The following is a 20,376-nucleotide window of genomic DNA, read 5'->3' on the forward strand; positions in this document are numbered from 1 at the left end:
GTGTGTGTGTGTGTGTGTGTGTGTGTGTGTGTGTGTGTGTGTATGTGTGTCCCTCCCCACCACCACCCCAATCCCCCACCTACCCAGTTAAGATGGACACTGAGGCCTACTGAGTGGGAGGAGAGGCTCTGCTAAAGTCATTGGTGGTGGAAGAGACCCATTTGGGGAGGGGGTTGGGGGGGTGGAGGAGCTGCAGGCTCCTCTTCCTAGGTCCAGCATGCATTGTGACCTTAGCCAAGCGTCCAGCCTTTTCTGGACTTCCTGAGGTGGCCCCAAACTCAAGGCCTCAGAAGTTCTTGTGAACTCTTCTCATCAATGCAGACCCGCTCTTGCCCAGCAAAGGGTTAAGCTCTTGGCGCCGGCTCTGCACTGTAAACCCCCCTCCTTTTCACAAACACTTGTAGGAAATCAGGCTGGGCGCTTCCTGCAAGGAGGAGGAGGAGGCAAGGCAAGGCCTCAGCTGCAGGGGCGGGGAGAAGTGGGGAGCGATGCTTGTCTGTGAGCTGAGGCGGTTCTGGCTGGCAGAGCAGTCTGGAGGCGGTCCAGGGTGCTGTGGAGACTGGGGGCTCCCCAGGTTTGAAACAAAGACCTTGTGGGCAGCTCCCCTGAGCCCAGGCCGGCAGGATGGCGGTGTAGTCCAAGTGAGGTAAGGAGCTGATCCAGGAGGAGGGCCAGAGGGAAGGCCGCCTTCTCTCTGGATGGACCAGTCATAGACTCTCTGGACAACCCTGGCAGTCAGCCCAGCCCAGCCAGGAAATCACAGCTACGCAGCTGCTGCCACTCCTGTCCAGTTCTGAGAGTCCGGCCTCCAGGCCAGAGTGGACTCCAAGATGCTAGTTTCCAGATCCAGCTCTGATCTGGTTCCCTTGGTGAACTTGGACCGTTGTTGGTCCCTGTCTGTGCCCAGGGTGGGCTCATCTCACGGCCAGTTAGTGCTTGGGTTGCTGAGGGTCTCAAGAGGTGTACAGAAGTGGGGAGCAGGCCAGGAGACGGCACCCTCCTACCTACGTAAGGGCAGGGACAAGTCAACGTTCCAGGGGCCAGGAGGCCAGCTTAGACCTAAAGCAGGGCAAGATGAGAGTCAGCAATAGTCTGGCCCCTCTTTAGTTCCTCCCGGCTGCTCGGGTGAGTCAGGGGCAGTCTGGGATGTTCGTAGTGGGTATCTCCACTTGCTGCAGGCCAAAGGCCACTCCTGTGAACAGGTTTCTGCCCTGCCACTGATCCAAACTTGATATGGAGGTCTTCCCCTGCCACCCTCCTGCCTCCTACTCGTCTCATGGCCTTGGTTTCATAGCCACAGCATTCTTCTAAACTTCCTGGTTGTTCTCATCAGATGCCTGCCTCTGTTTCCTCACTGGATTGAGGTTAAGGTGGGGCGCCCTGGCTATCCTTACCTGGGTAGCATGGAGCTTTTGAAAGCCAAGGCAGCGGAAGGTTGTGTAGCATCAGTGGGGGAAGGGTCATCTTGGAGCCTGGTGTGTGGGGTGGTATCAAGGGGTGTGCCCTTAGGCTTTGTAATGGCCAGGGTGGGGACATCCCTCTCCCACTACACACACGCACACACATAGCCACAGAGAGAGAGAGAGAGAGAGAGAGAGAGAGAGAGAGAGAGAGAGAGAGAGAGAGAGAGAGAACAGTGGGGATCAGGGCATTGCTTAGCCAGGAACTAAATAGAATCCCTGGAGGGTGTTAGAACATGGAGATCAGCTCGGTACAGGTGTCAGGTAGTAAGAAGCAAGGACATAGAAAAAGCAGTGTTTGGTTTTTTTTTTTTTGGGGGGGGGATTCTCTGGAGCAGGCAGAAACCCTTAGCCCAATGGCTCAACCATTATTAGCAGGACTTAGTTATAGAGGGTCCAGGTCCCGACATCATAGTTCCTATCCCCAGCTTCCACTGCTGCCCTCTCCCTCTGACAGCTGTCTGGATCTCCCTGCCTTTCAGTGGCACTCAGGGGCCAGGCCCTTAGCTCTCCTTGATGTTCAGCCTGTATTTTCTGACCTCTGCGCCTTTGTCCATGCTGTTCCTCCATCCTGAAAGCCCTTCCTCTTTCTCCCCTAGATTTGCGTAGTCTGTTAAAGCGGTCACCAAACTTCCTTCTTCAGCGGTGTTTCCCGATTGCGTCCTCCTCAGACGGTGGGATCTTAACAAGCTTGTTCGCTTCTGTATCCCAGGGGCTGAGACCCTTCAAACTCAGGCCAGGGTGCTCACCAGACAGAGTAATGGGTGCAGCAGTAGCAGGCCTAGGTGACCACGGTTCTCCTTTACAGAGAGGAGCAGTCAGCCAGCCACATGCCTCGAGTGGCTGTAACATCAGAGCTGGGATCTGCTTGCCTGGTGCTTAGCCTGCTACTCTATTGCAACTTCATCACTGCCTGAGGTTGGTGTGTATTTGACATGGATGTGTGTTTGTTGACTGACTACCTGACTAGGCAGTTCCAGGCTCCGTGGCACTGAGGGCTGTGCCGTGCACAGAAGAATAAGGTCTTTTACAAGGAAAGCTCACACGTTGAGGCACTTGAGAAATGGGTGCAAAACTGTAGCCACTGACTGTTGCTGTCTGTGATGTTGGTTCTCCTGAGAACAGTGAGATCTTTGCGGCTGAGTCATTGCAGAAAATTGTCCGTTCCTCTTTTTTGCACGTAGAGGCCTCTGTGATTGGGCAGGCTGCTCTGCGGTGGGCTAGGGGAAAAAAATAACATTTCAAAAGTCAGAAAACCACATGCCGCAGCCTTTCCTCAGCAGAGATGTCAGGAGGCAAGGCCTGGTTGCACCCCTCTCTACCTGCCCACGCCTCCACACTAGGAGCCAGAAGCTGGGAGAGGCCCTGTTGATGTCCTTGCTTAAAGAAAGATTCTGAAGCCTCATCCCAGGGCCGCTGAGACAGGATCCTGCAGACATAGACTCAGTGCTTAGAGAATTCTCATTCATGCTCAAGATCAGGATTCCCCATCACCATGGATTTGAAGTAGGGCTGCAGGTTCTGTATAGGAATGAGGGTCTTGAACTTAGATTTACAATACTTTGTGAGGATTGGGGCAGTACGTGGGTCTGCACGCGTCAGAGGTTGGATGACAACCTGGGTCTGAGCCTCACTTTCCAGCTTGTTGCAGACAAGTCACTCACTGCTTACCTATGCCAGGTGAGCTGACAACACTCTGTCTGCTTCCCATCTCCTGGTAGGGGTGTGCTGGGATTACACAGGCTTGCATTCAGCTTTTATATGAGTTCTGGAGACTCGAACTCAGGTCATTAGGGTTGTGAGGCCAGCATTTTACCTCCAGCCCCAGTTTAAGAACGTTTCCATTCATCCTTTTAAAAGAATTGCATTTAATTATTGTAATGTGTTTGTGTACATGCTATCATATGTACAGATGTACAGGTCGTGGCACATTTGAGAGTCAGTTCTTTCCTATCATGGGGGTCCCAGGGATCGAACTCAGTTCTTCAGGCTTGGCAGCAAGTACCTTTAGCTGCGGAACCATCTCACCAGCCCTCTTTTGCTTCGTTTTAAAATTCTCCTTCTAGAACGTAGAGTATTTGGAGATGTGGATATGCTATGCAGTTAGAAGTATGCGTGGAGGTATAGGTGTGCAGATTTTTACTGTTGGGGATGTGCACTTACTAAACAAAGAAAAGCCTGGGTCAGGACTGACCTCTAGTCTTAGTACTTCCTGGCCAGGGAGGGGATCCTGGCCTAGTCAGTCACTGTTCTCTCTGAGCCTTGGCCTTGCTAGGGAAGGCAGGGATCATCGGTCAAGCTTCTGCTAGCCTGGCAGAGTGGGGACAGTGTAGAGATAGAGGGAAATTTCGGGGTTCTACAGAGACTGGGGCAGGAGGACTGGCTGGGGGCAGGGAGAGAAGTCCTGCTTCCCTTTCGCAGCTACAGGAGAGTTGGCCTAGTCAATGCCTAGTCCGTGTGAAGTCACGCTTTCCCACGCAGCCCCTGTCTCCAGGGAGCTGAGTCTAGAAATAGCAGCCCGATGACTTTTCCCAATTACATTTTGAGAGCAGAGTCCAAGAGCCCCAGGGGCTCAAGGACAACTCCAACTTAGAGCTTGGGGCCCCATACCAACCTTGATAGAAGAACCCACGCTGGTACCAAGAACCCGGCTTCTACCGAAGTCTGGTCTTCATTCCTGTGCTACTCTGGGAAAGGCTGCTCCCTCTCTGGGTCCCACTTGTCCTATCTTTATAGAAACTAAGTGCGGACAGCCATGGTTCTTTGGTAACTGAGTGGCTGGCAGCTCCTAGGCCCTGTGCCTTTATCTTGAGGCTGGGTTTACTGGGTTTACCACGGTGATTGACACAGGAAATACCAGCAAAGTGTCAGAAGCAGAGTGTGAAGGGAGTAGAGAGATTGAGGGGAAGAGGAAGGTTGAGGGGGCCCTCCTTGGGCCACCTCCCTGCTACCAGGACCCCCTCCTATAGTCAGTCCTTCTGTGGCCAGTGGCTCAGAACAGTCTCGAAGGCCTTCTCCATTGGCTGGGCTCTCTGCCTGAGATTCACAACAGCTGCTCAGGATGTCATGAGAAGCTTGCTGGGTTTGGCCTCCCCACCCTCCAGCACTCCGTGCTGCCAGTCACCCATCTTCTGTCCTCTCAGGCCCCCTGGCCTACTGTGTTGTAATTTCTTTCTTTCTTTTTGAGGCAAAAATTCATATAACGTGGAACTGAGCACTCAGCAGCACTTAGCATAATCGCATGATTACATCATGTCCCTTCTACTTTCAGAACATTTCCCTCACCCCTTAAAAACTTCCTGTGCCCTTTGAGCAGCCAGGGACCTTCTCCCCGCCCCCGAAACACTGTGGCAGCCATCACTTGACCCCCTTCCTCCCTGGACTCAACCTCCACACACTGCAACCCTTGGACTCAGACTCGCGGGATCCTCCTGTCTGCTTTTTCACAATTAGCATAGCACGTCGGTGGTTTATCCACAGTGTCACACACTCTGAGGCTTCATTCCTTTCTCTGCTGTAATCTCATCCCTTTCTGCCGCTGAGTAATACTCTGTTGTATGTAGAGACTGCAAATGGTTTCTCCGTGCAGATGGATGGATGCCTGGGTGCCCTGTGGTTGCTGGGACACGTGTGGAGCTGTGTTTGTTGGGGCGCCTGCTTTCGATTAGTTTCGGCATTGGAGGCGGCCCACAGATCCCTGATTTCAATCAGAAGTCATGTCCCATGCCCAAAGGAAGCCATATCGTGCCTTCCCTGACTTCCTGGGCTTGGCGTGACTGCCACCAGGGAATCCTTACCCCTTTTCACCTGGATGGTGACTGCTGGTCAATCCGTGCATGCCCTCCCTGGGGCAGCCAGTGCTGTGACAGGGCCTGGTGCCTGCAGACAGACTCGCTGTGCAGCGACAGGACACTTGCTGCACAGTGTGCTGCCCATATCCTGGAGGGAGAGGAATCCTCATGTCACTGATGACGAACGAGGACAGTGAGTCACCCAGGGTCACACAGCAGAGGGCTGCCCGCCCCTGGGGTTCCAGCTGATGAGTTCCTGGAGGGATGATGGAGGACCCGGAGGACTGACATTATCCACCGTTGTACCCCAACAGGCCACAGGCAGGATGGCTGGTGCTCAGAGGAGCCACCTGTGATTCGGATCCCCGGCTGCAGCTCAGTCTCTTGACGATGAAGTGGCCGAGGTGAAGCCAGGCCAGGTCCCATGGCCAGCTCAGGGGCAACGGCACAATGGGCTGGGTCAAACCTGGGGCAAGGGCCCCGAAGGCGGCGCTGGGCTTGGGCCGAGGAACAAGATGCAGACGGAAGAGCTGACCAGGGCTGGAGAAACAAACAGTCTCTTCCTGAAGCTACCACTCCTGAGCTCCTAGAGGACTTCCGCCGGGCACAGGAGCACCTGCCACCCCTGGAGTGGGACCCAGACATGCAGGGCTCCGAAGAGTCTTCTGCAGAAGGTGAGGTGGATGCCGCTTGCCTGCAGTGGCAACATGCTTCCCCAGGAGCCCACCTTCCAGCAGAGGCAAGGAAATAGGGGCATCTTTCAACCCTTACTTTAATTCTATATTTTTATCGTTTAAGTTGCACAATAATACTGGGCATTTTGGAAACTGTAAGTAATAAGAGGTAAATTTTAAAGGGCTTATTATCCTACCCCTCCCCTGGTGGGACCTCCTTTCAGTATGCAAATATTAGATGAATATACAAATACATGTTAGAATATTCCATTGACGATTGCTTTGTTGTCTTAATAGCTAAGAATATTTGCCCCATTCTCCCATTATCCCTCCACAAGTGTCTCCTAGGACCTGCACGCAATGGGGCTGTCCCATAATCCTTTGGTCCAGTCTGTCCTGCCCTCCAGCATACAGTTTCTGGTTTGTGCTGTGGTAAATACCGCAGAGACAATGCCATCCAACTCTCTTTGCATACTTGCCACCATCCTGTCTTTGGCAATTTGAATTGCTTGGCTCAGGGCTTGGGCTTATTCTAGACCCCAGTCAGCAGAGGGAATATTAGTGTTCTTCATCCCCAACAGTGGCTGAGCTTCCACTGCCAGGAGACCAGCGTGAAGGGACTTCTCAGCTTTGCCTATGGCAAGTCCCTTCTCCACCCCAGCCTTGGTTTTTCCTGTCTATGAAATGGGCATGATGACACCATTGGGAACAGGAAAGTCTTGATGAGTGGTGGCTCACAGTACTGGATTATGAATAGGACATCACATATCAGACTCCCTTAAATCAATAGAACCCTTGGACCACAGAGAAACCAGTTGTGCCAGCATCCTAAGTATTTCATGGCTGCCACAGCTGTCCACGTAGGAGCGTGTGTGTGTGTGTGTGTGTGTGTGTGTGTGTGTGTGTGTGTGTGCGCGCGTGTGCGTTTTATGGAAATTGAGGCTTGAGCCTTCTATAAGCCCTGAAGCTTGAGTCTTCTATAAGGCTGAACTGTATCCCCAGCCTCTAAATCCAAAGTATATTTTTGAGATACAATAATTTCTGAGGGAATGGAGACTGAGTTGTTTAAGGCGACCAGCAGAGGTGCCTCTTACTAAGAGACATTTGGCATAATGTGGCAGCCACCCCTGTGTCTTGTGACCTACTTCCTTCCCTCCCCACAACTCTCTGCAGGAAAGAGAAACACGTCTCAAGCATAAATAAGAACTACCAGGGACCAGTGACTTGTTCATGGTCCCCAGGCAGGGATCAGAAGAGACTGGACTGAGTAGAGCCCCTTCATGACCCGGTGGTCGACTTTTGCTTGAGTTCCTGGTCCAGGACTGCTCTGAACCACAGTGGCCTTTGGTCAGTTACTTAGCATCACAGAGCTTTGGCTTTGGCTGTATTGCTATGAACCAGAGTGATTGGGGGAAGCCAGTTGTAAATCGCCAAGAGATATGCAGTGTCAAGAGTAAGGAGGAAGAGCTCTATGGAACAGCTAGCCATATAGGGGTTATGACAAACGCGCCTCCATCCAGAGCAGAGTCTGTGCAGTGTCACCAAGTGTGTCTCATGAAAAGCTGGGTCTATCCCAGACAGAGTAGACTAGGTACTCTGAACATGGCTGCCTGCAGGATGGATGCATTTTGGATGGATGGATGATGGCTGGGTGATAGGTGTAGAGATAAATGCCTAAAAGGATGAGTAGGTGGATAGATGATAGGTGGATGTTTGGAAGGATGAAGAGATTGATGGATAGGTGAGTGGATGGATGGATGGATGGATGGATGGATGGATGGATGGATAGGTGAGTAGATGGATGGATGGATGAATGGATTGACGGATAGGTGAGTGGATGGATGGATGGATGGATGGATGGATGGATGGATGGATGGATGAATGGTGGGATGGTAGATGGATAGAAGGATGAACAGATGCATGGTGGGTGCATAAGCAGGTCCTTAAAAGAATAGGTGGATATTTGAAAGGGTGGATGGTATGTGGATTATGTATGCAGAGATGGGTAATGACTCGGGTATAGATGGATAGATGGATGGATGGTGGATGGATGGATGGGTGGATGGATGGATGGGTGGGTGGATGGATGGTTAGGTATGTTATATCTACTACATAGGAATTACTACCTATTTCTTGGAAGCTGTGCACATTTTATCTTTCCCCCTTCTTTCTACTCCATTGAGAAACAATACTGAGCACCCACTCTTCAAATGCGATAGAGCACAAAAGCAGACACTGCCCTTGCCCTCGGGAGGCTTGCCCTGTTATGGGTGACCTGTGTTCACAAAGTAATCCCAGGACTGAACAAAACAGCTGTCACTGCAATCGGCAACGTGTTACAGAGGGCTCCAGGCTGGTGGGAGCCTGCAGAGGGAGAATTTGACTTTATGAGCGAGCTTCAGAACTTTTCCGGGAAGATCAAGGTTGAGATTCAGCCTGGAGGACCAATAGCTAACAAGATAAGAAGGCGGCAGGACCCTGGTAGAGGATGAGCCCAAGCACAGTGCTTTTTCGCGGTCCCTGGGTTATGGGTGTTGGAGCAGCAGGGACCCTAGGACCCTGGGAAAGGCTCTGCTTTTATGCTGCGAACGACAGGGAGATATGGTGAGAGTCCAGGTGGTGGGAGGATGAATAAGAGGAGATTACGTGGTTACTGCATTTGTTCTTCTGTAGGAGGTAAATGGGACAGGGCAGGGGACATTCTGGATCAGGGGCTAAGGTGACAGTCAAAGATGTCTCCCAGGCTTTGCCTTATGCATCTATATGGTATCGCCTTTTGTAGAAACGGGACACACTTTGGGGAGATTCGATCTAAGGTTTGAGTTTGGAGGACCTTTGCCCAGGGGAAAAGTTATCACAGGTACCTGGTTATGTCGGGGTGGCTCTAGGTCCTTGTCATCCTCAACATCACGAGGTCATGGAGTGACTCAGGTGGCATTACAGACCCAACACACACTCAGCAGTGAAGGACTTGTCTTTCCAGAGACTGAAGCTGACGATGTGAGCAGCCCAGAGGGTTCCCCCATGCCTCTGCCCTGGCTCTCCAGGCACAGTCATCGGCTGGGCCTGTCTGATGAGGAGCTGGATGAGACCCCTGGGAGCCCTGAGGTGGACTTAGCCGGAGAGAGTAGTACAGAACTGGAGTGTGAAGACCAGGGAGATCCCAGCCCTCCGGTTGCAGGACAGGAGCCAGCCAGAGGCTGGGTTGCCTCTATCAAACAAGGCAGTAACTACAGACCTTCAGAGCATCCAGAGGCCCAGCCATCTGTTGAACACAGCCGCACAAAGTCTTGGAGCAGTGCGACCGTGGGCCTCGGTCAACCTAGTGACAGCCTTGGTTCTACCTGGGAAGGAGACACCAATGTCCCCCAGCCTGCCACCTTGCCTGAAGCCCTGCCACAGAGTCCATGCCACAACCTTCTCCACCCAGATGACAGAAATGAAGGTGACGTTGCTCCGGCAACACCCACAGAATTCCGGGACTCCTTAGCAGCACCAGCCCGGAATCCTGAGTGCTCTGCTGGCACATGGGGTCGAGAAACCACCAGCCTACCCAGCTCTCGGCCTGAGGACCAAAGCTGGAAGAGAACTAAGGCATCACCTAAGCCACTGCCCTCCCGGTTTACTGGCTCTGTTAGCCCCCTGAGTACTCGGCTTGGGGCAGTAAACAAAGTTGTGTCACAGCACAAGCAGGGAGCCACCGTGGCTGGCCACTCTTCTTCACGGGTTCCTAAGTATGGCAGGGGGCGCCTGAACTACCCACTCCCTGACTTCTCCAAGGTGGGGCCCCGGGTGAGGTTTCCCAAAGATGAGAACTACCGACCCCCAAAATCCAGAGGCCACAATAGGCAACAAGGCTCTACCAGACCCCTCATCTTCAAGTCGCCAGCTGAGATCGTCCGGGATGTACTGTTGAGTAGCGGAGACACGCCCCTGGCCAAGGAATCTTCTCTTGCTCACCCCATCACCAGGGTGCCCCAGGAGTTCCAGACACCGGAGCAAGCCACCGAGCTAGTTCATCAGCTCCAGGTAAGCAAGGCTCTTGTCCATGTCACCCAGACTCTTGTCGATTAGAGAAGCTTTGGCTTGGGATGGCGCCCCTGCTGGTGAAGGTAGAGTTGTCTCTGTGCTAATGATCGACCCAGCTCATTGATCAAAGAAGAGCAGCATGCGACCCTGGGAGTGTGACTCAGTCAGTATCAATCGTGCTTGCCTCCCATGCACAAAGCCCAATGTCCCATCTCAGCACCTTGTAAATAGGCGTGGCGGTGCATGTCTGTAACCCTAGCAGTCTACAAAGTGGAAGCAGGAGGAGCAGATATCTGAGGCCATCCTCGGCTGCATAACAGCACCAAGTTCTGGGCTACCTTGGACTAAAGACCCTGTCTCAGGGCAACAGAGCAGTGAGCACATCCATGTGTCATGGACGGCCTGTTTATTTTTCAATCATGGCTAACGTATCTAACATATTCTAACATAAGGAAAACAGTCTAGTGGACACCCTCCTCCTCACATCCACAGGAAGCAGCTCCTGGATCCTTTTCCATCCGTGACCAGCCTCTTCCCCCACTCCCACAACCCACACTGAATTAAGCTACATTCCAGGTATCCAGTTACTTTGTGGCTTAGTGTTTATGTTTAACTGTAAGAACTCTGCCCACGGGGTTGCATGCAGAGGCAGAAACAGGTCCCCACACACTCAGCGGTGGCTTGTTCTTTCTGTCTCCTGGAGTCAGGTGAGGCTCGTGGGTGGCACTTGGCCCGTTTGCCCTTCTTGTCTCTGCAGCCCGTCTTGCATTTCTTTCCAAATATCGTCTGTCTGCCTTCTTTCCTCTGATCTCTTTCTGGTAGATGATTACGGTGGTCTTCCCAGTAGTCATCCACATTTTGCTGAGGTGTATGCCTTACCTCAGGGGACCCTGCATGTCCTCCCCTTACCCTGACCATCAGTGAGATCAGAACTTGGGGTTGGAGTCTCCTATATATGCCTCTCCCCACTGGACAGTGAGCTACTGGGGAGGGTGCTGTGAGCTTCCTTCAGGAGATGCGGCCACTTGGAGCCTCTCCTGACCCATGAAGTCCCAGGCAGTCCTTGCCTTGGCTTAAGGCCTTCCCTTGAAGTGAAATGGTATCATTGTGATATTACCTCCTTTTACATTCATTGTTATAAATCTTCTAAAGAAATAACGCCTTCCTTCATCGACCATGAGGCTACCAAGATCTCGTTGATATGGGAAAAAAATGAAATCGTCATGTGATTTCTGTCCTTCTTTCCTAGTCTTCCTTTTTAGATTCATTTGCTTTATTCTATGTGTATGAATGTTTTGCCTGCATGTGTCTATGTGCATTTTGTGCGTGCATGGTGCCTGAGAAGGTCAGAAGTCATCGGATCCCATGACACTGGGGCCACAGATGCTCTGAACTATTTATGAGTGCTGGGGACCTAACCTGTGTCCTCTGCAAGAACAGCAAGTGTGCTTAACCACTGAGCCATCTCTCCACCCCCTACCCTCCCCTGGACACCAGGGGTGGCCTTCAATCACTCTCCACACTATTCTGTTGTGCCAGGGTTACTGAGGGTGGAACTCACTCACTCAGGTTGGCCATCCAGCCTATGGATTCTCCTGTCCCCTCCAACTCCTGGGGTTACAGGCGTGCATTGCCGTGCTTGGCTTTGTTCTTGTTTACTGGGGACAAGGTCTGGTTTTTCTACATAGCGCTGGCTCTCCTGGAACTCACTGTGTAGACCAGGCTCTCCTGGAACCCACAGAGATCCTCACACCTCTGCCTTCCAAGTGCCGGGATTACAAACGTGCACCATCATCCCTAGCTTCATGCTTGGCTTTTTAATACAGGTCTTGGAGATCCAAACTCAGCTGCTCATGCTTTCACAGTAGGCACAGACCCACAGACCCCACCACCCAGTCCAGAACCTGACCTTTCACCACAACGACTCATTTTCAGGTGCCGTTTCCTTGTGTCGTGGGTGACCAATGGCATGTTTTGTTTTGTTTTTTCCCTACAGTGAGTGGCTTTAACAAAACTTTGGGTTTTGTGTAAGGCCGGTGATCCTGAGTATGTAGGAACTGTAACTTTTAATTCATTTCCTGTCCTTTCTCTGTGTTTATGCATGTGTGTGTGTGTGTGTGTGTGTGTGTGTGTATGTGTGTGTATGTGTGTGTATATGTGTGTGTATGTGTGTGTGTGTGTATGTGTGTGTGTGTGTGTGTGTGTGTGTGTATGTGCACGTGCTCATGTATGTGTGGATGCTTGCATACGGAGCCCAGCAGTCAGTCAGCTTTGGGCGTCTGCCTAAGTTCTCCACCTTACTCGTGTTTCTGGAGACAAGGTTTCACTCTTACCTGGTACTCACCAATTCTGCTAGGCTGGCTGGCCGGAACTGCAGAGATTCACCTGGCTCTGCCTCCCCAAACGTGTGCCACCGCACCTGGCATTTTTACTTGGGTTCTGGGGATCGAGCCCAGGTTCTTGTGCATGTGTGGCAGGAGTGACTGCATCTTTCTCCCTGTACAGGAGGACTACCACAAGCTCCTCACCAAGTATGCGGAGGCTGAGAACACCATCGACCAACTTCGCCTTGGGGCCAAGGTATTGACTGGCTGGAGCAGGCTGAGCTGCGTGGGTGGAGCCAAGAGCGGGGACTTGGCTTGGGGGAGGGGACTTCTTAGAGAAATGGCCAGAGTCTTGGAGAAAGGTCATTGGCTCTTACATCCTAAGACTGTGTATTGGGGAATAATAGTCCTTCAACCACCACCAGGCCTCTCTCTGACCTTGGCATAACCTACCTATCCCTGAGCGCTCTCTCTCTCTCTCTCTCTCTCTCTCTCTCTCTCTCTCTCTCTCTCTCTCTCTCTCTCTCTCCATGTCTTTGAGTGATGGAGCCTGGGGTACACAGCAATGTCACCAGAAGCTGTCCCCTTCTCTGTGACTGGAGGTGTGACTACCTAGGCTGACTCCTGATTCCCATTCTAGCCAGCTGGGTGACTTTCAGGCTGTAGCCCAGACTTTCTGCTCAATCTTTGGCACCCCATTTTTCTGGGGTCACACTTTCACCTTTTTCCTGTGTCTCCCCCGAAACCACCTCCTCTTATCCAATTGGAACTGAGCAGTGTGGGACAGACCCATGGGGTGCAGAAGGGATTAGCTCATCCACTCTGAGAACTGGGTAGCATAGCCTCCTACTATGACCTGTCTGTCTCCAGAGGAGGCTGAGAACCCTGAATGGGGACTTCTCTTTCCTGGGGCATGGCAGGAAGTGAGCCAATCAGCCCCTGTGACTTTCTGCTTTCCTCATACCTTATTTTCTCAAACAGGCAGCATGGAGGAGGCAGGACCGCTGTGGGACAGAGATGTAGGCCCTCTGATTGTCACCCTAGAAAGAGGACACCTCACCTACCCCCACTCCAAGGTCCCCCTGTCGTGTGTTGACCTCACTCATGCCTTCAGCCACTTCTGGGGAACACACGGTGTAGTCAACCATAGCAGGAAGTTGAAAAGGGCCTGACTCCACACCTGTGGCCCTGCCAGGTGCAAGCAGGACCCTTCCCACGTGGTCTCCTGGACACATCTGTTGGGTTACATCTGTCAGATTGTGAGAAGACTTTCTGGAAGACAATAACCCCTACTGATATCTTTAGGTGCCCCAGAGCTCTGAGGGAGTGTCAGGACAGGCCTGGGGAGGGCTGCAGAGAGGGCTCACAGGACAAACTGTAGGAGATGCTGTATGATTCAGCCACCACCCTCTGCTGCTCTCTGCAAAGATAACTCTTCAGCCCAAAGAGTTAGTCTGTTCAGGTGATTGCACTGAAAATGGCCCATCATTCCCTTCACCCCAGCCTCATTGCCATTTTGGGAGTGACTGGGGCACAACTCAGGGTCCCAATTTGCAGCGGAGAACAGGGGGTCATGGCCCACAGATGCTTCAGTTTCGGAGCTCCATGTTCTCTACCAGAAGATACCCTGCTCAAAGCCCACTGCAAGAAACCTGAGAGGGCTTCCTGTCTCTCACACGGATCTTTGAACATGGCTTCTCCAGAACCTGCTGAGCTCTTTCACTCTGTCCAGAGCTCAGAACAATGCAGGAGAGGCTAGGCCCACCCAAGAGAGAACCAGAATGGAATATACCCTGATACCTAGGCTCCCTTTGTGGTGAGGAACTGATTCCAACATTGGCTGAACCAGTCAGAGCCCAGTCCCAGACTAAAGGTGTCCCCTCCACTTGCAGACACAAGGCTAAGCCATGAGTGTCCTAGAGCAGGTGTGAGACAAAGGTGGAACATCTTCCTGGGTCTATCTGTTCTTGCTGAATTAGTTCCCTCAGGTCTGGGGTCCCTAGCTCAGCCCAGCATGGTATGTGGGACAAGCTTACAGACAGGCAGGTCATGGTGACAGGAATAACCATTGGTGATTCTGTTGACTGCTGCCCTAAGTCCTTTACAACTGGGCACAGAGAGGTTAAGTAGGGCCACACAACATAGAGCTGCCAGAGCTACGGTTTGACCCTAAACACTGGCTGCAGGGCCCATGACTCACTCGCTTTGCCAAAACCAAGCCAACAACACTCACCAAATCTGTAGGCAGAAAAACTGCCCATGGAAGGCCAAGCTTAGATCTAGGAGTATCTAGGAACCAGGGTCTGGGGAGCATGGAGGAGGGGACCAGGACTAAGTAGGAGTCATGGGTAGGCTTTATCCTGTATGCTGACTCTAGAATCTGGGATGATGTCACCACTTGCTGTCTTGTTGTTACTTCCAGTTCCTGTCCCTTGTCTCAGCTTTAGGGGGATGTGAAACAGTTGAGGAGACAGAAACCATCCTTAAAGGAATTGGGGGATGATGTCACCCCCTTTCCTGAAGTGGATTCTGCTGCCACTCTGGGCAAAGAGGCTTCTGATGGGGTTCAGTGTATGTGGGAGGCCTATGTGCTCAGAGCAGCGGGGAACACTCCTTTCCCCTCCCCTCTTTCCCCATTCATAAAGCTCATTTCCATTTTAAAGGCTTGGAGACCCCATCTGTGCCCAGAATACTCATTTGTTTAACCCGATGTTTCCCAAACTCTCTGGTCCACACTGCACAGAGTCCCGAGGGCTTCTGAGTATCCTTGCAGTATCTACTCTGTCAAGGACAGCAGGTCATAAGGGACAGGCCCTACGGCTCAGCAGGTGCTAAGTCCCCTCCCTATTCCCTACCTCCTCTGGATGGCCTGGGGCTTTGTCTCCCCCTTTTCATCCTCTGTATCTAGAAGCTGCCAGGTTCCCGCTGCTCCTCAGGTGGAGCCTTGGCACAGTGGGCGGGGTGGGGGTGGGGGGGTGGGGGTGGGGCAAAGGGGCAGGCCTCCCCTGGGATTTGGGTCACCTCAGGAAGAAAAGGGCTGGATGGGCAGGCCTCCAAGCAAAGCTGAACAGATGGCCCAGAGGATTATGAAAATCCAGCTTTGTTCTCAACTAGGGAGGCTCAGGCTAGAGGAGGGGGAGGCAGTGTCACCAAATTGCACTTGAAACAGCCAGGCCCCAAAGAACAGTTTATGCAAAGGGGCTTCCTGTCTTGGAGGCTGTGGAACCCCTGAGCCAGGCCCATCTTCAGCTGCTTGGTCTTGGTCATGGGGTGGCAGAACACTCAGGGTAGCCCAGTGGAGCTCTGAGACGGGTAGCAAGGCATCATAGGAGTGTATCGTTTTTACTGGCCCGCCTTCATGGGAGCCATATACACGTGAGGATGGGAGGACGATGAAGGTGGCAGGATGACGATGGAGGTTAAGGTCATGGTGAGATGATGGGGAGGACTGACTGTGGTGGTGGTGATGGTATCACTGTCCATGTGCTGACCATAGTGAGCATGGTGATGGTGGAGATGTTGGTGACTGTATTAGTTACTCGTCTATTGCTGTGGTAAGACACCATGACGGACCAACTTACAGAAGGAAGCAGTTATGTGGGTTTATGGCTCAAGAGTCCATCACTATCTCGGTGGAGAGGCACAGCAGGCAGTCACGGTGCCTGAACAGCAGGCTGAGCGCTCACATCATAAGCTACCGGCAGGAAGCACAGAGAGCAAACTGAGACCGGTGTGTAGCACTTGACGCCTCAGCGCTCACCCCAGTGGCACACGTCCTTCAGCCAGACCATGTCTCCTAGTCCTACCCCGCCCCACCCCCAAAGCCACCAGCTGGAACCAAGTATTCAAATCCTAAGGCTATGGGGGACAGCCTCTTTCAGACTATCACCAGTGCCAATGCTGAATATGCAGGCGGCAGCTACCATTCACTGAGCACTAACTTCATGCATGGGGACGTCAGCTGTGCCATCCACTCTAGACCTGAGTGTGTCCTAACGGGCCTCAGGCTTTGGAGCACACATACTAAGCCAAGCTAGGCGGACTGAGTATTTTCAGCTGTGGCTTCCACAACCTCAGTCAGGGCTGCCTAGCTCGGCTGCTATGGTGTGAAAGCTGCCGTGGATGGCTTGTAATGACAGATGTGCCTGCAGCCAGTGGACCCCTGGATACAAAAGCAGGCCCTGGCCCCCCATCTGTGTTCACACTCCTGCTTGGAACCCCTGTATGCCCTCCTGCTGAGCTCCAATGTGCTCTGCCCAACAGTCAGCTGCCTCCTTACGCACTTGCCATACCATCTTCGTGTCAGAGCACACAGCGTCTCCTTCATTCATTCAAATAGCCATTTACTATTCATTATTATCAACGTAGTTATTATTGGAAACATTTCATTAAAATGTTAATGAGTCTTATATGTGTATAAGACACATATAATGTAACCATTATTGTTACCAGTATAAAATCATAGGCTTTGGGACTAAGTCCAGGTACTTAGCTGGCGATCTCTTGTGGCACTTCTGGGAGTCTAGGGCTTGTAGGAGATCACAGAGGCAATTGCAGAGCCTGCATGGGTCTGTGCTAGGTCCTCCACATAGATGTTGTGGTTGTTTAGCTTGGGGATTTTGTGGGGCTCCTAACAGTGGGAGTTTTGCCTGCTCTTGGCCTTTTACTGGGTGGCCTCGCCAGCCTTGATGTGAGAGTTTATGCCCAGTATTATTATAACTTGTTAAGCTGTGTTCCACTGATATCTATATGAGGCCTGCTCTTTTCTGCAGGGACATGGAGGAGCAGTGGACCTGGGGGAGGGGACTGGGAGGAGTGGAGGGAGGGGAGGCTGCTGTCAGGATATATTGTATGAGAGACAAACTGAAAAAAGAAAAACAGCAGTCATCCCTACCTGCCTCCCTTCCAGGACCTCTGTAAAGACAACAGGAGGCAGCTTTTAAGTCCTCCACACAGTGTAGGCCACACCAAGAAGTGATGTTCATGATTCCCAGGCTAAGGGTGAGGCTTCTGTGTGGAGAGTGGATGAAGCCTGGAAGACAGATGCGTTGTGACCTTTACCATGAGCTTGACCCCACCTGACTCCTCCTTCTCCGCCTTCCTCCTCCTCAGGTGCACCTGTATTCAGACCCGCCCCAGCCCAGTCAGAGCTTCTGCTCTGGGTCAATGCCACAGGGAAGCAAGGTCTTATCTTTCTCTATCCCGCAACCCAGATCAGCAGAGTGGTGGCCTGACCCTGCCCAGGATTCACAGGCCTCTGAGGCCACAGGTGAGTTGGGGAAGGAGCAAGGGCTTTTAAGCATCCTCCTGTTCATGGAGGACATTGGGTTCACCTTGGGAACCATCCTGGGTAGAGCCGTGGCTCAGCCACTTGGCCTCTTGGTTCTGTGGTGTGAGCGTTGTCTTCCTTGAGCCCATTGTGGGCCCCAAATGGACACATATGATCCCAGTTAGTCCTCACCCGGAGCTGGTAAGGACCACCAGCTTTATAACATCAGCTTTCATAACCCCATGATGGTTGGGAGACTCAGGGCTCAGAGAGGCAAAGGTCACACCGGGGTTACATAGCTTGCAAAGGCAAGGGCGAGGATTCGAAACTGCTTTTCCATGAGTTAGAGTCCATATTTACAACTGAGATTCATCCCCAAGGCCTGACACCATCCCCTCACAGCTTGGATCTAGGGTAGATCCATACCTCATTTTCTCTGGTCGTGGAGCAGCATAGAGGCCAGCCCTCTTCCTGGGCTAATGGTGAAGGTTAGCCAGAAGGGATGTGGTCTGAGTTGCCTCAGGCCTTCAACCTCGGTGGACTGGGGCACAGTCCTCAGCCCCAGGGTTCAGCGGCTGTGTATTCCAGGGTGGCCGTTCCCACGATCAGACCTGAGTCCCTCCTCGTCCCCCAGCATGGCCACTCCAGGGCGGCCTCATCAGAGCCAGGGCGTTGCTGTAGACCAGCCCTCCACAGGACAGACCCAGGCACTGACCTCTCAGGCCAGCTGGCTCCTGGCCAAGGTGAGTAAACCCCAGCTTTGTCCCACAAGACACCTCATCCCAAAAGCATGGGGCCTCTGTGTATGAGATGCTTACACCAGCCCCAGATGTCTCTGTTCTACCTCCATGTGGGCTGACGGCCTTTCAGGAGAACTTGACCATTCCTACCCCTTGCCCTCAGACACCATGGGATCCAGCCTTCTTGTCACCCAGGAAAAGTTGAACCTGCCTATTAAGTGGCAATCCGTCTGTTGTCGCAGTTTCCCCAGTTCGTCTTGGAGGTGTCCTATGGTTGTCCACGGGGAGACAGACCCTCACCTCTCTCTGCCGTCCACCAGACATTTTCCTCTTTATGACAAACTGCCCCTTCTTCCTTCCTTCATTACCGAAGCCAATCCTATTGCTCTTGAGTTTTACAGCCAGCACTCAGCTCCGAGTTGTCTGCGGGTTTTTGTCTAACTTCACACTTGGCTCTGTCCCAAAGGTGTCTAAAGAGACTTAAGAAGACACAACGCCTTAACCACATTCTGAAAACGGAAGTGGGGGAGCTGAGGCAGAGGGGAAGTCCACACAGAGAGAAGTAAATTAAGCTAGCTCAAAGCCAGCAAACAAGATGTTCTGTTGGGGCCCAGCCCTCAACCAGAATTACACTTTGAGCTTCTGGCTAGTCATCACAAAAATATAGACACAATTGTTACATTACCTTGTCCAAAAAACCAATTTCTTTCACCACTACCAACATTCTTTTTTTTTTTTTTCTTTTTGGGGGCCTGGAGGTAGGGTAACAGCTTTGCTGAGATCTAATTAACATACCACAACTTCATGAGCATCACATCTTTTCCTGTGTGTCGGTCCTGCAGCCATCATGGCTCAGGTTAGAATATTTCCATCACCGGAATGACACATCCCGGAAGCAACCTTTGACCATCCCACCCTTTGGGCCCAGCAATCACTCACCTGCCTTTGTCTTTGCAGTTTGTAGAACATGTTGTATAAGTAGAACAGCCGTGTCCCCACTTTGCGTCTGATTTTTTTGGAGTTTCCCTGGTGTTTTCTGGCCCCTCTGTGGTCCTGCAGTGTGTCATTCCATCACCACCATTCTTGGTCCCGAACCCGGGAGGGCAGTCAGTGCACACTGAGCAGATGCAGGGCATGGCTGAGGCTGCCCCACCTGGGAACCACTGGCCCTTACTGGGCTGCTTGCTTCTTGACATTGGATAGGTTTGAGTGAAGATGTGCTGGGAGCACACGGGAGCACACAGGAGCACACAGGAGCACAAGGACATGTCAAAATGAGACTTGCAACAATCCCACAGGTTGGCAGCTCATGCCTGGAACCCCAGCACGTGAGAGGCTGGGCAGGCCGATCACTGAATTCAAGGCCAGCTTAGGGCTCTGAAAAAGACCATGCTTTAAAACAAAACAAAACCTCTCACTGGACTCACTGGTCATTTTTTTTAACCGATTACACAAGTGCATCTGTCCACACATCCATGCATTCAATAAATGCGATTCAAAATAAAAATATGTTATTAAAATTAATTTCCCTATTTTTACATTTTAATTTCCACAACGTGTTTAAGTGTATAGGATATGTAGCTCACATTACATTTCTTTTTTTTTTTTTTTTTTTTTCCGAGCTGGGGACCCGAACCCAGGGCCTTTATAGCTTCCTAGGCAAGCGCTCTACCACTGAGCTAAATCCCCAACCCCCACATTACATTTCTACTCCACATATTTTTAGTGACATGCTATAATGCAGTTATATAAGTTTTCCTATTTCACTTTACCCTAGTCCCCCTCAATGAATATGCATTGTGATTTGTTGTTATTGTTTTCTAGACAGGGTCTCATTATGTAACCCTGGCTGTCCTGGAACTCACTTTGTAGACCAGGCTGGCCTCGAACTCATGGAGATCCTCTTGCCTCTATTTCCTGATGCTGGGATTAAAGGCAGGCACCATGATTTTTATTTTAAATATTTTTGTCCTTTTTTTGTCTGCGGTGTCAAGGCTAGAACCCAGATCCTTGTAGTTTCTCAGTACACATTCACCACTGAGCCACACTGTCACCTACACACTCCCCACTGAGCCACACCCTCGGCCCC

At 51.8% G+C, this 20,376-nt stretch overlaps 1 protein-coding gene across 1 annotated transcript in view; it reads left to right on the forward strand.

The window, feature by feature from the left end:
* The first annotated feature begins 485 nt into the window (after positions 1 to 485).
* Positions 486 to 20,376, forward strand: part of Akna (AT-hook transcription factor) — a 38,959-nt gene continuing 19,068 nt past the window's right edge. Inside the window, exons 1-6 of the mRNA XM_032903069.1 lie at positions 486 to 646; positions 5,566 to 5,925; positions 8,909 to 9,954; positions 12,460 to 12,534; positions 17,391 to 17,547; positions 18,136 to 18,290. Of these exons, the coding sequence (XP_032758960.1) occupies positions 5,676 to 5,925; positions 8,909 to 9,954; positions 12,460 to 12,534; positions 17,391 to 17,547; positions 18,136 to 18,290 (1,683 nt within the window). The 5' untranslated portion in view covers positions 486 to 646; positions 5,566 to 5,675. The remainder of the gene's footprint in view (positions 647 to 5,565; positions 5,926 to 8,908; positions 9,955 to 12,459; positions 12,535 to 17,390; positions 17,548 to 18,135; positions 18,291 to 20,376) is intronic.

Source organism: Rattus rattus, chromosome 1, assembly GCF_011064425.1.
Source record: "Rattus rattus isolate New Zealand chromosome 1, Rrattus_CSIRO_v1, whole genome shotgun sequence".
Taxonomy (NCBI): Eukaryota; Metazoa; Chordata; class Mammalia; order Rodentia; family Muridae; genus Rattus; species Rattus rattus.